Source organism: Talpa europaea (assembly GCF_964194135.1).
Source record: "Talpa europaea genome assembly, chromosome: 10".
Lineage (NCBI taxonomy): Eukaryota > Metazoa > Chordata > Mammalia > Eulipotyphla > Talpidae > Talpa > Talpa europaea.
In genome coordinates, this window is record NC_140077.1 from 17137782 (window position 1) to 17151248 (window position 13467).

Below are 13467 nucleotides of genomic sequence, written 5' to 3' on the forward strand. Positions count from 1 at the left end.
AGAAACCCCACCAACTGGGAGAATATTTTTGCACCCAACACTAATGATAAAGGACTGATCACAAAAATCTGCAAAGAGCTGATGAGACTCAATAACAACAAAGAAAATAATCCAGTCAAAAAATGGGCAGAAGAGCTAAAAAGAAACTTCTCTGAAGAGGAAATGCAAATGGCCAACAGGCATATGAAAAAATGTTCAACATCACTTGTCATCAGAAAATGCAAATCAAAACTACCATGAGATACCATCTTACACCAGTGAGAATGGCACATATTAAAAAAACTAGCAACAACAAATGTTGGCGAGGGTGTGGAGAAAAAGGAACTCTTCTGCACTGTTGGTGGGAGTGCAAACTGATCCAACCACTGTGGAAAGCTGTGTGGAGATTTCTGGACCTACTAAACGTAGAGCTTCCATATGAGGCAAATAATTATTTGCCTCTATGTTCCTACTAAACATAGAGCTTCCAGCAATTCCACTCCTAGGTATTTACCCAAAGGACACAGAAACATCAATTCCAAAGAACACCTGCACCCCTATGTTTATAGCAGCACTGTTTACAATAGCTAAGCTTTGGAAACAACCCAAATGCCCAAAAATAGATGACTGGATCAAGAAGATGTGGTCCATATATACCATGGAATATTACTCAGCATTCAAAAAAGATAAACACATGCAATTTGCAGCAACATGGATGGCGCTGGAAGGGATCATGCTCAGCGAAATAAGCCAAAAAGAAAAAGAAAAATACCGGATGGTCTCACTCATAGCAGGAATCTAGAAAACTTAAATAAGGGACCAGGAAAATGAATAACTATAAGAAAGTGAAAATCAAAATCAACAAAAAACTATGAACCAGAGACACTTTTAGGGGGGCGGGGGCGGGAGGGGAGGGATTGGGGTCAGAATGGGGGGGCTGCAATTGTATGGGGAATATAACAATAAAATTTATAAAAAAAAAAAAGCAAATAAAATACATTCCCGCAAAGGCATGTTTTTGGCATGTATCTAAATTTGTTATCAAATGTAGATTTCTCATGGACAAAGTGCAAGCAGATTTAGTTACTCTATTCCATGCACACAGCTGGGTCAAAACAGAATCTCCTTACCTCTGTACAACATTTTATAATTTCTACAACATGCTTCTCCATTTTATAGAACCATAAGCCTAAGGTGGCAGGGAAAGGATGAGTAGCAGAGGAACTCTGTGCACACAGAGGCTAGAGGGGGAGCCCCTGACCCCAGGGACGATGGGAGGGGGCTTAGAACCCAGGACCCTAATTCAGTTGGGTTCTTCTGTTACATGTCTATCTCACCACTATGTCCAGAGATTATTTGCCTCTATTTGTTTAAGATTTATTTATTTTTTTATGCATACAAGAACTGGCATACAGGACAGAGATGTGTGGGGGTGAGAGGATTCACCAGAGACAGAGCGGGGAGCAGAACAGGCAGACTGATGCGGTACACTGCTGAGGGGAGCAGCGGGCAAGACAGGAAAGGTCTGCCACACCATGTGGGTCATCTCCCTGGCTAGCCGGGGAATCAAACTCATGCTGCAATGGTGGTGCACAGCTTTATAGGTTGAATCTTAACCCCCTGCACCACCAGGGAGGCCCCATTTGGCTCTATATTTGATGTAGGATATCCTAATTCTTCTTTCATAGAGATCATAAAATTTCCATATACATCATATATTTCACAATTTCATGTGTTTTTGCTTAAATTTCTTTTAATTTACTTGGAAAAAGGATGAGTTCTAAAAATATGATCAACTTTGGATAGAGTAAAATGTTTAAATTAATGCAAAGTGATACTTTATCAAATTCTATGTAAGATGCTCATAAGTACACAATGGGCAAGGAGGTTCATGTTGGAAATCCTGGGGTTTAGGGTTTGGATCAGGATTGGGAGAGTTTGTCTGCAGGGACCGCGCAGGTATTTCTTCCCTCTGTATCTCCAGGGCCAAGAGCAACACCTGGCACATAGTAGGCCATCCAGTTTTTATGGAATGAATGAACCGTTTTGCAAATAACTGCACAGTTACTTTTTTGGGTGAACTTGACTACATAAAGTGTTCATTTTTTCAAAGCTGGCAACCCCTGCGATTCACCACATGAATACAAAATACCACGATGAGCTATGGACATTCCTTTTCAAATTACACAGAATATGACAGGAAATTACTAACAGGAGCCTCAAAATTCATCACACTAACTCACATCCCCAGAAAATTCATTCCTGAGGGTTTATTTCAATGAAATGTCTGCCTGGGGACCAGAGGCCTCTCCCCAACTCTGGGAAATAAGGATGGATATGGCAGTAATGGAGCTCTGGGCTTTTCATCTTCCCAAGCCATTAAAATGCAAATTGGGGGAAGAGAGAGACTTGCAGGCAGATCTCCCTGGGCCTAGCTGTGGGCACCAGCACTCACATCCATCTGCAGTCCGCACCTCCATGTGCACCAGGTCCGCCTCCTTATCTAGTCCGGCCACCGACCTGGAGAAGGGAGAAAGAGAGAGAAGCTGAGTGAACACAGTGAGAGTTGAAAAAAAAAGAGTCACTTTTGACTATTACCCTGAATGCCACTTACTCAGGAGGACCTGACCTATGCTGTGGGGACCCACAGAATTTAGTAGATGAGGGATGGCAGTTTGGCTGCCTCTAGAGCTGTCACACGTCATGGTCACATGCATGAGTCCCCGAGTGTTGTTGGTGAGTCAGTAACTCTTAAAAGAGCAAAGGCACATAGAGCGGACAGTAACGCTGGTGTGCATTCCCCACACACACACACACACACACACAGCCCCTTCTCCACAACTTGCACTTTCTAAGAGATTCTCACTCCCTTCCTACTTCTGCTCTGCACACACCCATACACCACCACTTCCTCCCCTGGAGTGTGCTATTCCTTGTGGTTTCTGTCCTGGGGGAAGGTGGTGTGGCTTCAGCTCTGATCCTTCAACCTTCCTTCTATATTTTGGAACAATAAATATTCTAAAAATTTTGACTGACATTCAAAATTTGGTCTGATTTGAAAAATCCCGCTTGGTGGTCAGTGTTGAAGAGCTTATAGGTCCAATACTCAGATCCAGGAGGATGGAGAATCTCGTGGGGCGCTGACCTTGCACACATGAGCAGTCATCGCCCTCCATGTGTGGTGTTCAGGGCAGAGCGAGGCCAGGATGGCAGCTCAAGGTGGCCACACTGACAAAAACATTCACACAGTGAAGAGATCTCATGATCCATGCACTCTGGCAAGCTGTTATCCTAGCAATTTGTACTTATTTTAAATATCATGTTAAGATTGGTTTTCTGGTTTTCCAGTCAATGGGTAAGAAATAGCCAGTTAGAATGAAAACGTTGTATTTAAGATGGTGAAAATCAACAGCTGATACCCAGATGGTAACTGATATATAAAACCTATGAAAAACAGACCTAAGAACTCAAAACCCAATCTTTCGCCCCATAAATCTCTTCACTTCTCAACAGCCCTGGGGCTGAGGGGCTAAAGACAGAGTGAATGAATCCAGCAGGCTAGTGGTCTCAGTGCATTCTGTTTAAGAAAATAGGGTTGTAAATGACACATGTTAGGAAAAATAAGTTTTATTTGCTAAGATTGTACTTTGGTTAAGATTTGGTTATGTGACAAAACATCATATATATATATATATATATATATATATATATATATATATATATACTTTTTCACACCCAAAGATGGTGAAAAATGAGGCTTAATTCTCACAGCTATTTTTTTCTCAACAATCACTGATTAATCTTTTAACTTTTCCTCACATCATTTGTTCCTAAGGGCATATCCTTAAAGTAAGGACAGTAGGACACCATTAGTTATATGTGACTGAATGGGGAACTGAGGCACAGAGAAATGGATATTTGTCAGGCCACAGGGATGAGGCTAGAACTAGAGGGACATATTAAATTCTCAGCTAAGAGAAGCTCTGGTTCTTCTTGGCTCTTCTCCATTTTTCTTACAATGTCCTTCATATTCAATTATTACACAGCCCCTTTCCTCTCTAGTGAAGATCTCTTCTGTCCAGCAACTCTTTCATCCCTCATCACACTGAAGAACATTTTATCTGGTCCCATAGCATCCTAACCTTGGCTATTCATGAGATTTATTGCACACCTATGAAATGCTGCATATCTGGCCCCTTCCCAGACCAATGGTATCAAAACCTTTGGGGACTGGCTCAAGGCATCAATATATTTTTGAAGCTCCAAGGTGATGTCCATGCACAATCAAGTTTGAAGAGTCACTGTTTTATATGAGTCAATTAAGTCATTTAAATAATTGTACTTCTGTGTCATCATATATGGCTATAAATATTATAGAAGTACAAGTCTGTCACTTTACCTTTGAATTCTTGCCACCTCTGTGCTTAGTATATATTAGGGGCTAGTGTTGAATTTATTGAATTAATAGATGATTTAATTAATAAACAACCAATATCACTTGAGAATGCCAAAATTTTAATGTGAAACTCACTTGAGGTCTGACACACAGAGGCTAAGTGCACAGAAGGCTGAGACACACAGGGACTCTACTGACAGTCATGCCTACAGTCTCATGTTTCATCATAAGCAAGTTGTTGTTCTCAGAATTAGAGGCTTCTCAAGTATCACTCTTCTCTCTTCTTATATCTTATTCCTCTTTTGATCACTATCCTCATGTCATCCTCTCCTTATCTCCATTAGATTGTCTCAATGTCATTTATGTCTCTCTTAAATCCACATCATTTCTTTAGATATAATTCTATCAGGATGGAAACATTTTTCCCCAACAGTCTGAATTGTGATCAGAGGAAAGACAGTACAAGATAGGAAGACAATACAGGCTGGTCAATGAGGTTTATCTCCAACATGAGACCACTCTGCCAATATTGGGAGAAGGAGTTGTTTTAGCTAATTTGCAGAAACCAACACAGAGAACCAAAGAAAATGAAAAGATAAAAACCCCGTGGAATAGCTTCCAAACAAATGAATAAAGTGATCTCCAAAAACATACCTTAATGAAACAGAGATAAGTGATTTATCTGATAAAGAGCTAAAAACAAAAATACAGGTCTAAAAGATGTTCCTGACATTAGGAAAGAAATAAATGAAAAGAGTGAGAAGTTCAACAAAAGGACAAAACATATTAAAAGTGCCCAACAAAAATTACAGATCTGAAGAATACAATAACTGAACTGAAAAATTCAATAGAGGGGTTTCAACAACAGACTAGATCAAGTGGAAGAAAGGATCAGTGAATACTAAGAGAGGGCAATGGAATTCATCCAATCAGAAGAAATATAATTTTAAAAGGTGAAAATGGCTTATGAGACATGGGGGACACCATCAAATGGAACAATAGTCATAGCATAGAGGTCTCCAAAGGACGAGAGAGAAAGAGGCAGAAAGTTTATCCAATGAAATAATGACTGAAGACTTTTCTAACCTATAGACAGAAACAGATATCCAGATCAGGAAAGCCTACAGAGTAATAACATGAATGAAAAGAGACCTGCAAAGAGACACATCATAATTAAATTATCCAAAGTTAAAGACAAGAAAAGAGGAATTTAAAAACAGCAAGAGAAAAGCAACTTGTCACATACAAAGGAGTCTCTATAACATTATAAGCGATTTTTTTTTTTAGCAGAAATCTTATGTATCAGAAGGGAGTGGGATGATATAGTCAAAATATTGAAAGAAAAAACTGCCAAACAAGAATATTCTACCCAGCAAATTTGTCCTTCCCAATTAAGGGGAGATTTAGACTTTTCTAGACAAAGCAAATCTGAAAGAGATGATCATCACTCATAAGTCTTATAAGAAATATTAGTAAGAGTTCTTCAAGCTGAAATAAAAATATGCCATTTAATAACAAGAAAACATATAAAAATATAAAAGTCACTGGTAAATTCAGAATACTATAATACCACATAGTGGTCTGTAAGTCACTTAAAAATTTAGTATAAAGATTAAAAGACAGAAGATCTTAAAATTAACTATAACAATTTGTTACTAGGTGCACAAAATAAAAAGATACAAATTGTGACATAACATGGGATGAATTGGTTTTTGTACATGTTAAAAATGAAGTTATTATCAGCTTAAAACAGATTGTTAGGAGTGATTTACATAAACTTCATCGTATAAGCAAAAGTCTATCATACATACATAAAAGATAAAGGAATCTAAGCAGTCCAGTCAAAAAAAAATCATCAAATCACAAAGAAAGAGAGCAATATACTCTGGAACTCATGCTGCAGTGGCTGCTGATAGCTTGATAGTGCTGAGACTTTAACCCCCATGCCACCAGGGAGGCCCTGCTATTGTGTTTTGGTCCTGGGCTGGCCGAAAGAAATGTGGGTGAGAGACATATGGGGAGGTTAATGATGGCACCTTTGATTCTGATTTTGCTCTTTTCCTTCCAGACTTGTCTGGCCCCTTCTGCCCCTTTCTTATGGGTCCCCACCAGAAGGTGCTTTCACTTGTGTCAGGCTTCTGGGCCCTGCTTTGGGCCAACCCTATTTGGCTGGACATTTACCCACAAGGGGATGGGTAACTTTGGGTGCTTGATTTGGAAATTTTATTCATTCCCTTTTCTGCACTGCATGCTATTTGTATTAAAGTTCCTTTCCATTGAAGGTCTTATGTACTAGAGTATGTTTTGTCTTGATGTGGCGGATGACAGACTCTTTAAAATGGGCAGATTTGAGAGTGCTGGGGTGCCCCTCACCCTATCCTATAACACTGTGGCCCTAAAATACAATTTGAAACTTTAACTCAGTTTCTTGGTAACACATTTGGCTTCCGTTAGGAAGATGTAGGGCTAGACTCCTGTGCATTTTTCTCTCCTTGTGGATGTGAATTCCAAAACAAACCTTCCCCAAAATAAGAAAACTCAGCATGAAGTGACTCTGAGGGAGGTATTGTGGGTAAAAATTGATACGGGTAAAGTACAAATCCTTTACAAACTGATTAGCTAGACACTTAAATCACAAAATAATCTTATCTCATCATGTTTTCAGCTTACATTTCAAACATTCTCCCTTTTTATGTTTTTGCTTAAGCTGTCCTTCTACCTGGAGTATTTCACTCTGCATATTCCCTGTTTAAGGCCCAATTCAAACCTTCCATGCAAGTGCCTGACCTTGGCTGAATAACAGAAACCCACTGGGGTGACTTTTTAAACATATTGAATACCAATGCACAGCTACTACCCCTGGAAATTCCAGTTTAATTGACCTGAAGCAACAGTCCTTTCTCATTTTAGTAGCATCAGAATCTTGTTAAAATAGATGCTGGGTTCTACCTCAGAGTTTCTGATTTGAGAGGTCTGGGGTGAGGTCCAAGTATTTGCATTTGTAGCAAATGTGTCGATGACTTGATGATGATGATGATTAGGGATCCTGTGCTGAGAACCGCTAGCCTAGAGTACACTCCAAGACTAAATGGCTTTCAGATGGCCCAGGGTGATAAAATATGCAGTCAAATTTGAGAATCACTCATTAGAGCTGGAGAAACAATCTCCAGGAACTCAATGGGAAACTATCTCTCCTGTTCATATATCAGTGGAGTAGTAAAAACATGTATCCATTTCATGAATCAGTGGGGTAGTTAGGAACATGGATCCTTTACTGGGATCCATGAAAGAGTGGGGTAGTTAAGAGCCTAAATTCTGGAATCAGACTATTCGATGGAATCTTGGCTCCATCACTTCCTAACTGCGGGATCATAGGCAACTGACGTAGCCACTCTACTTCTCAATTTTCTCATTTTTTTAATGAGGAACTAATAATAGTACCCTTCTCAACAATTTTATATGAACTAAATGCATGTAGAGCCTTTCAAAGACAGAGAAGCATGTGTTAACACATTGTATAATGCTTACTATTTCAGAGCTATTTTAAGTGGAACTAATATTTATTGAGCATATAATGTAATTATACTATCAATTTAATATGTTATCTCACTTTATCCTCAACAAATATTTAGAGATTGGTAGTATTTTTTTTTCAGATGAAGAAATGGATTTTTTGAGATGTCAAATCTCTTAACCATTAGTATAGAGTTAGAAAGAGAGGCCACTTACATTCCATCACAGACCTGTCTTGCTCACCTTCAGTTATTTGTATACCTGAATGTTTTTCTCCTACTTAATTGTACCAGACATAAAGACAGGTTTTAGGTCTGATTAAATTACGTTTTCCATTAGTGCCTAGTGCAGTGCCTTGTTACGCATTTATTAAACATTGGTTGAGTAGATGAATAAATACACAAATGAGAGCAATAATATAACCCCAGCAGAATGTTTAGGATAAATGTTTAAAACAGTTCCATAATATGGTGAAACAGATTTCATTCATTTAATTAATCTCTAGGCAATTAAGTGAATAAAGTCTTCATTTTACATTATTATGCCGCTATTTTCACCATTTATCCTCAAAGCAATATTGGATCTGTCAAACAGAGTCATCTGTGATTTGTCTGACAAATGTAATCATTCTGTGAAAATGCTGGGGCAGCAATAACTCGGGAATATCATCCAGCTTAAATGAACAGCGTTCCTCCAGTGGGCACTTGGGGAGTTTTCCTCCTAAATCACAAATATCCCTGCTTCTGTCAAGTGCTGGCTATCCCCAGATTCACAGATTTCTTGGTGTAGATCCCATACCTACTATAGAGCCCTGTTCTGGGCCTACAGATGATTAGCCTAGGGCTAGAGCCACAATCCAACTGGATCAAAGGTATTCCCCCCCAGACTTTAGGACTGGTTTGAGAGACTAACATAAGACTTGGGGCAATTTGTCTTGGATACCGTTAGCTGTTTTGCCAGAAGGAAGAGAGCAAAAGCCCTAAGGGACAGAGAGAAAAAACACTGTGATTCTGGGGCAGGATCCTCTCTGAGGTCTAAATGCATTTCTCTCACATTCTCATCATCTTCCCTTACTCCCTTCCCCTGCCCTCACTTCTCTTCCCCTCTCCCTTTCTCTCTCATTAAGCTAGCTCAAGTCACTCACTGTTTCTTACAAGCAGACACTCATTGCCTACATTACCCAGCAGGTCCTTCCCATGACACTTCGAGAACTACTGTCCCTTCAGTATTCTGGTTTACCCAGCAAATTAAAAGAGCCACTAGCAACTACCTAAGTGTCTTTCACACCATGAATGTGACCCATTAGTGGGTCATAAAATATATTTAGTGAATAAGAACCCAGTTTTTTATTTATATATATGAAACTGGGGTAGGATATTAAAAAATATCAGAGCATTTCATATGGTAGAGTATTTTTCACGTAACCTTGCTTGAGATACATAAAAAGAAAGGTTTATACAGGGTTATAAAGATAACATTTCCTAACAGGGAAGCAGTTTAAAAAATAAATGAAAGAAAAACTATGGTCTCATTTCATGTGATATTTTTCTAAGTTCCAGTTGGCTGAACCAAAGAACCAAATCAATGCAGTCACATGAAACATTTTTAGGACAAGACACACACATCAAGAGGTCAGTCCTGACAACAGGGAGGTTGAACTCCAGTGACAAGCATCAGTGACCCAGAGCCAACACCATGCTCCACGCTGACAGCAGTAATTTGAAGCTGAGCTTTGGTCATTGGGGTTTCATGACTCCAGTAATGTGGAGATAATCCATGAGACTTTACCTAAACACAACTGAGCAATTATTCTACTAGGAATCCATCCAGGAATTCACAAGTATAACTGAATGCCTACTGTGCATGAGTGGTTGGGAAGAATAGTTGGACAGTCTACCCCATGGCTTGCTTGCTTGCTGCACATGTGTGGGCCTGGAATAGCTCTAGTGAACAGCTAAAGAGACCACATTACATGGTACAGCCCAAAAAGGCAACTTCTGTTCACAGAAGACTTATTAATTCTATTAAACAGAACCAAATACCTTGCAAGATTTGCAGAATGGTTATAGAGAACAGAGTCCTTGTTCCTACTCATTTGATTTTGGGAACTGTTGTTCCCAGACCCTGCTACCAACTCCTGAGAGTAACTATGCCATGCTTAGGCCACATAAAGGGCTCGTCAAAGAGTTGGAAGTCTTGCTGGAAAGATGTGATGCTTCAGGAAGGGTTTCATAAAGATGGGAAGATAAAGACAAGGCTTGAAAAATGTGCTGGATTAGAAAGTCAGGGAGGAGTGAATGGGGACACCCTGAGGTGAGATACTGGGCAGAGTAATGAGAGCAATCTGGGGACATAAAGAGAGAACTCGAAGGCCATGAACAGCCATCCCAGGAATATGAACTGGTTTCTGAAAATTAAACTTGATAACATTTCCTCCATGTGGCCGTCCCATTGGACAGATGCTTTTGTTTCCGGGGTGTCTTCATTTTATTTCTTTAGAAATGAATTTGTATAGATGGAAACTTTATAAAATGGTTTATATAGAAAATTCTAAGCATTTAAATATGTTGCTTTCTCTCTCTTTTTGCACCTTATAAAGTGTGCTAAAAACGTTACAACTTAGAGCAAAGCTAGGCCCAGACAGCAGTCCTCAGTGGAGACCTTCCCTCTTCTTCATTCTCTGAGGGCTGAGTCAACACCCATGGCAAATCAAGTCGATGCAAGAGACAAGAAGTGCAAACTCAAAACAAAAGTGGTGCCCCTGAACTGTCTCAAATCACCAAACTCTGCATTAGAAGAGCAGAAGGAAGCATTGCAACTGGCAAGAATTTTCATGAAAACCTGGATTGAGAAGGGACATTTTTCTGGATCATATGCTCATATTTCAGGGACACTTCTGGGCACAGCACCCCACTAACTATATTCACTCCAGTTATTCCCACACAGGCAGACCTACTACAGGTCTGGAACCAAAAAAATGATGGGGAGGGGCCTCCCTGGTAGCACAAGGGGTTAATTCTCAGCACTATGAAGCTCGCCACAGTCACTGCAGCAGGAGTTCGATCCCTGGCCAGTGAGGTGACCCACATGAAGCAGCAGACCTCTCCTGTCTCACTCGCTGCTCTCCTCAGCAGTGGATTTCAGTAGATCCACCTGTTCTGCTCCCCACTCTGTCCCTAGTGAGTCCTCACCCCCACACACACCCCTGGCCTATACCCCAGCTCTTGTATGCATAAATAAAATAAAACCTTAAAAAAATAGACATTTGTGGATTTGTCTTTAAAGAAAAAAATGATGAGAGAAGATGAGTCATTCATGGTTCAAAACTCTCTAGACGCTCAGATGGATATGAGAAAGAGAGGCAGGCAGAGAGATGTAAGAGGATGTGATGTGCTGGAATAGGGGGGTGTTTGCCAGGGTGCTGTGGGCGTCCACCAAGGGTGGGTCTTTAGAAGTGAGTGCAAAGAAATACAAATAGATGAGGCACGAATAGCTTCTGTTGGTGCAGCCCCATGGCTTCTGGAGCAAGTGTTTCCAAAATATCCTGTGTGTCCAGCATGGGGCCAGTGAGAGAGGAGGCAAGCACCCAGAGGCAGTGGAGGAATTCAGAAAGTGGAGTAGGATTTAATCTCTGAGAGAAACAGGTCCATAGGGAAAGAGAACAGTTAGAGAGAAACATTAGAAATGAACAAAACCCTCATTTCCCCACTGTGGGGTGACGTAGTACCTGCTGGGGTTCTCTGATCACACTGGGTACATGTTTAGGATGAGAACTCTCTCTTTTACAGTGTAGTGGTTAAGAGAGGAGCTTTGCAGTCAGAGGTGCGAGTTGTATACCAGTGTGCTTGGGTAGCCCTCTTGAAACCTCCATTTGTCCTTCACTTCATGGTCTGCATGAAGATGAAATAACACACATGCAGATGTGCAAATGAGGCTCCAGGCATCTTATGGCGCAACTTGTGTGTGTGCACACACACACACACACACACACATACACGCATGCTCATTCACTTGTGGATGATATAGAAAGTATCTGAGAAAAATTCGGATTGGAAAGGAGCTAGAAAGAGCACTGCACTGAATAAATACGAGCTCCATCAATTCACTCAGCAGCATCACAGCTTTGAATACTTCACTTGACCATCTGGACAGTTTCCTCCTCTGCAAAGGGAAGAATTGCTGGGTTGCAGGGTTGTTGGTGCCCGGGGGTCCTCTGGGTCTCTGGTCTCTGGTGCTGGGTAGCTTTGCGGTCAAGGAGGATGGAGGAGTGCAAGTCCTCTCTGCACTGACAGCTCTTATATCCCTGACTGCCGGGCTCCTTCCTGCTGCATCTAGCTCTGCCCCCTTCCTGGGGGGCTTCTTGTCTGCTCCAGCAGTGCACTGGAAGGCAGGGGACCTCCTGCTGCTGAGGTCCCCAAGGTATCACTCATCACAGGCAGGCAGGGCCCATACCCAGCTGGAGTGGCCTGCTCTGCTCTGCTGCTAGAACTGCCTGTACCTGTACCTTCCTGGAAATGGGAAGACCCAGCAGGACTTTCAGATGAAGCGATGAGCAGAGGCTGCCCCTGACAGTGTGCTGGTACTTTCACATCACCGTCTAATTGCACTGCCCTAATTTTGGATGAGCACACTCAAAAAGTCAGGGTCACTTAAGGTCATCAAATAGAGGTAGGGCTTCCTCTCGGCTCTGCTGTGTCTGAGACCAGAGGGTTGTGGGCTTTCCAGGGCTGACTGTCCCTTTCCAGCAAGCCACAAAGCCACATGCAATCAGATGCAACATTATGTGGTATGGACAGGAAGTTGCTGGAAGAATTCAGAGTTAATTAAAAAAGGCAAAGGGCATTAAGGAGACAGTTTTTGGGCACTTTAGTGGAGGTTCTAGAGAAGAAAGAGCAAGGAACCAGGTGTATTTATAGACTAGTAGTGTGCAGAAGGGGGAAAATGTGCTGCCTCAGGTGATTCTCATCAAGTTAATGGATGTTGCCAATTACTGTGGTAACATTTTTAATTGTATCCTAGGTCTGAAGAGAATAAGAACAGAATTTCTTAGTTTTAGACTCAGGATTATTGGGGGCAAACATTCTGGAACATGAAGCATGTAGACATAACTGTCCGGAGTCTACACAGATAGCCCACATTGCAGGAAAGCCTTCATCACAGATACGCCCTGGGTCTAACTGGGTTGGAAAGGAGTTCATAGGAAAAGGGCATATGGGGGCCTCCCTGGTGGCCTAGGGCTTAAGTCTCAGCACTATCACCACTGCAGCCTGAGTTTGATCCCAGGAGGGAGCTGACCCACATGGCACAGCAGACCTCTTCTGTCTCGTCCATTGCTCCCCTCAGCAGTGTATTTCGATAGATCCACCTGTTCTGCTCCCCACTCTGTCTCTGGGAATCCCCTGTACCTCTGGCCTACACCCCAGATCTTCCAACTAAAAATGAAAAAGGGCATATTATTTATGGGTTCATGTGTATAAATGAGTCTGCATGACAACAGGCCAGCATGTGCGGAAACAGACTGTGACCACATAGGGTCACCATCTGGAAGAAGGTGATAACCTCAGCACCCCAATGATGAT

General features: G+C 41.4%; 1 protein-coding gene across 1 annotated transcript in view; it reads right to left on the bottom strand.

Annotated features, from left to right (window-relative positions):
- The window catches only part of SORCS3 (sortilin related VPS10 domain containing receptor 3), a gene marked incomplete at both ends in the record, with an annotated part of 526499 nt that overhangs the window by 145444 nt on the left and 367588 nt on the right, over nucleotides 1-13467 (bottom strand). The window contains one exon of the mRNA XM_084245318.1: nucleotides 2435-2499. Within this exon, the coding sequence (XP_084101444.1) occupies nucleotides 2435-2499 (65 nt within the window). The remainder of the gene's footprint in view (nucleotides 1-2434; nucleotides 2500-13467) is intronic.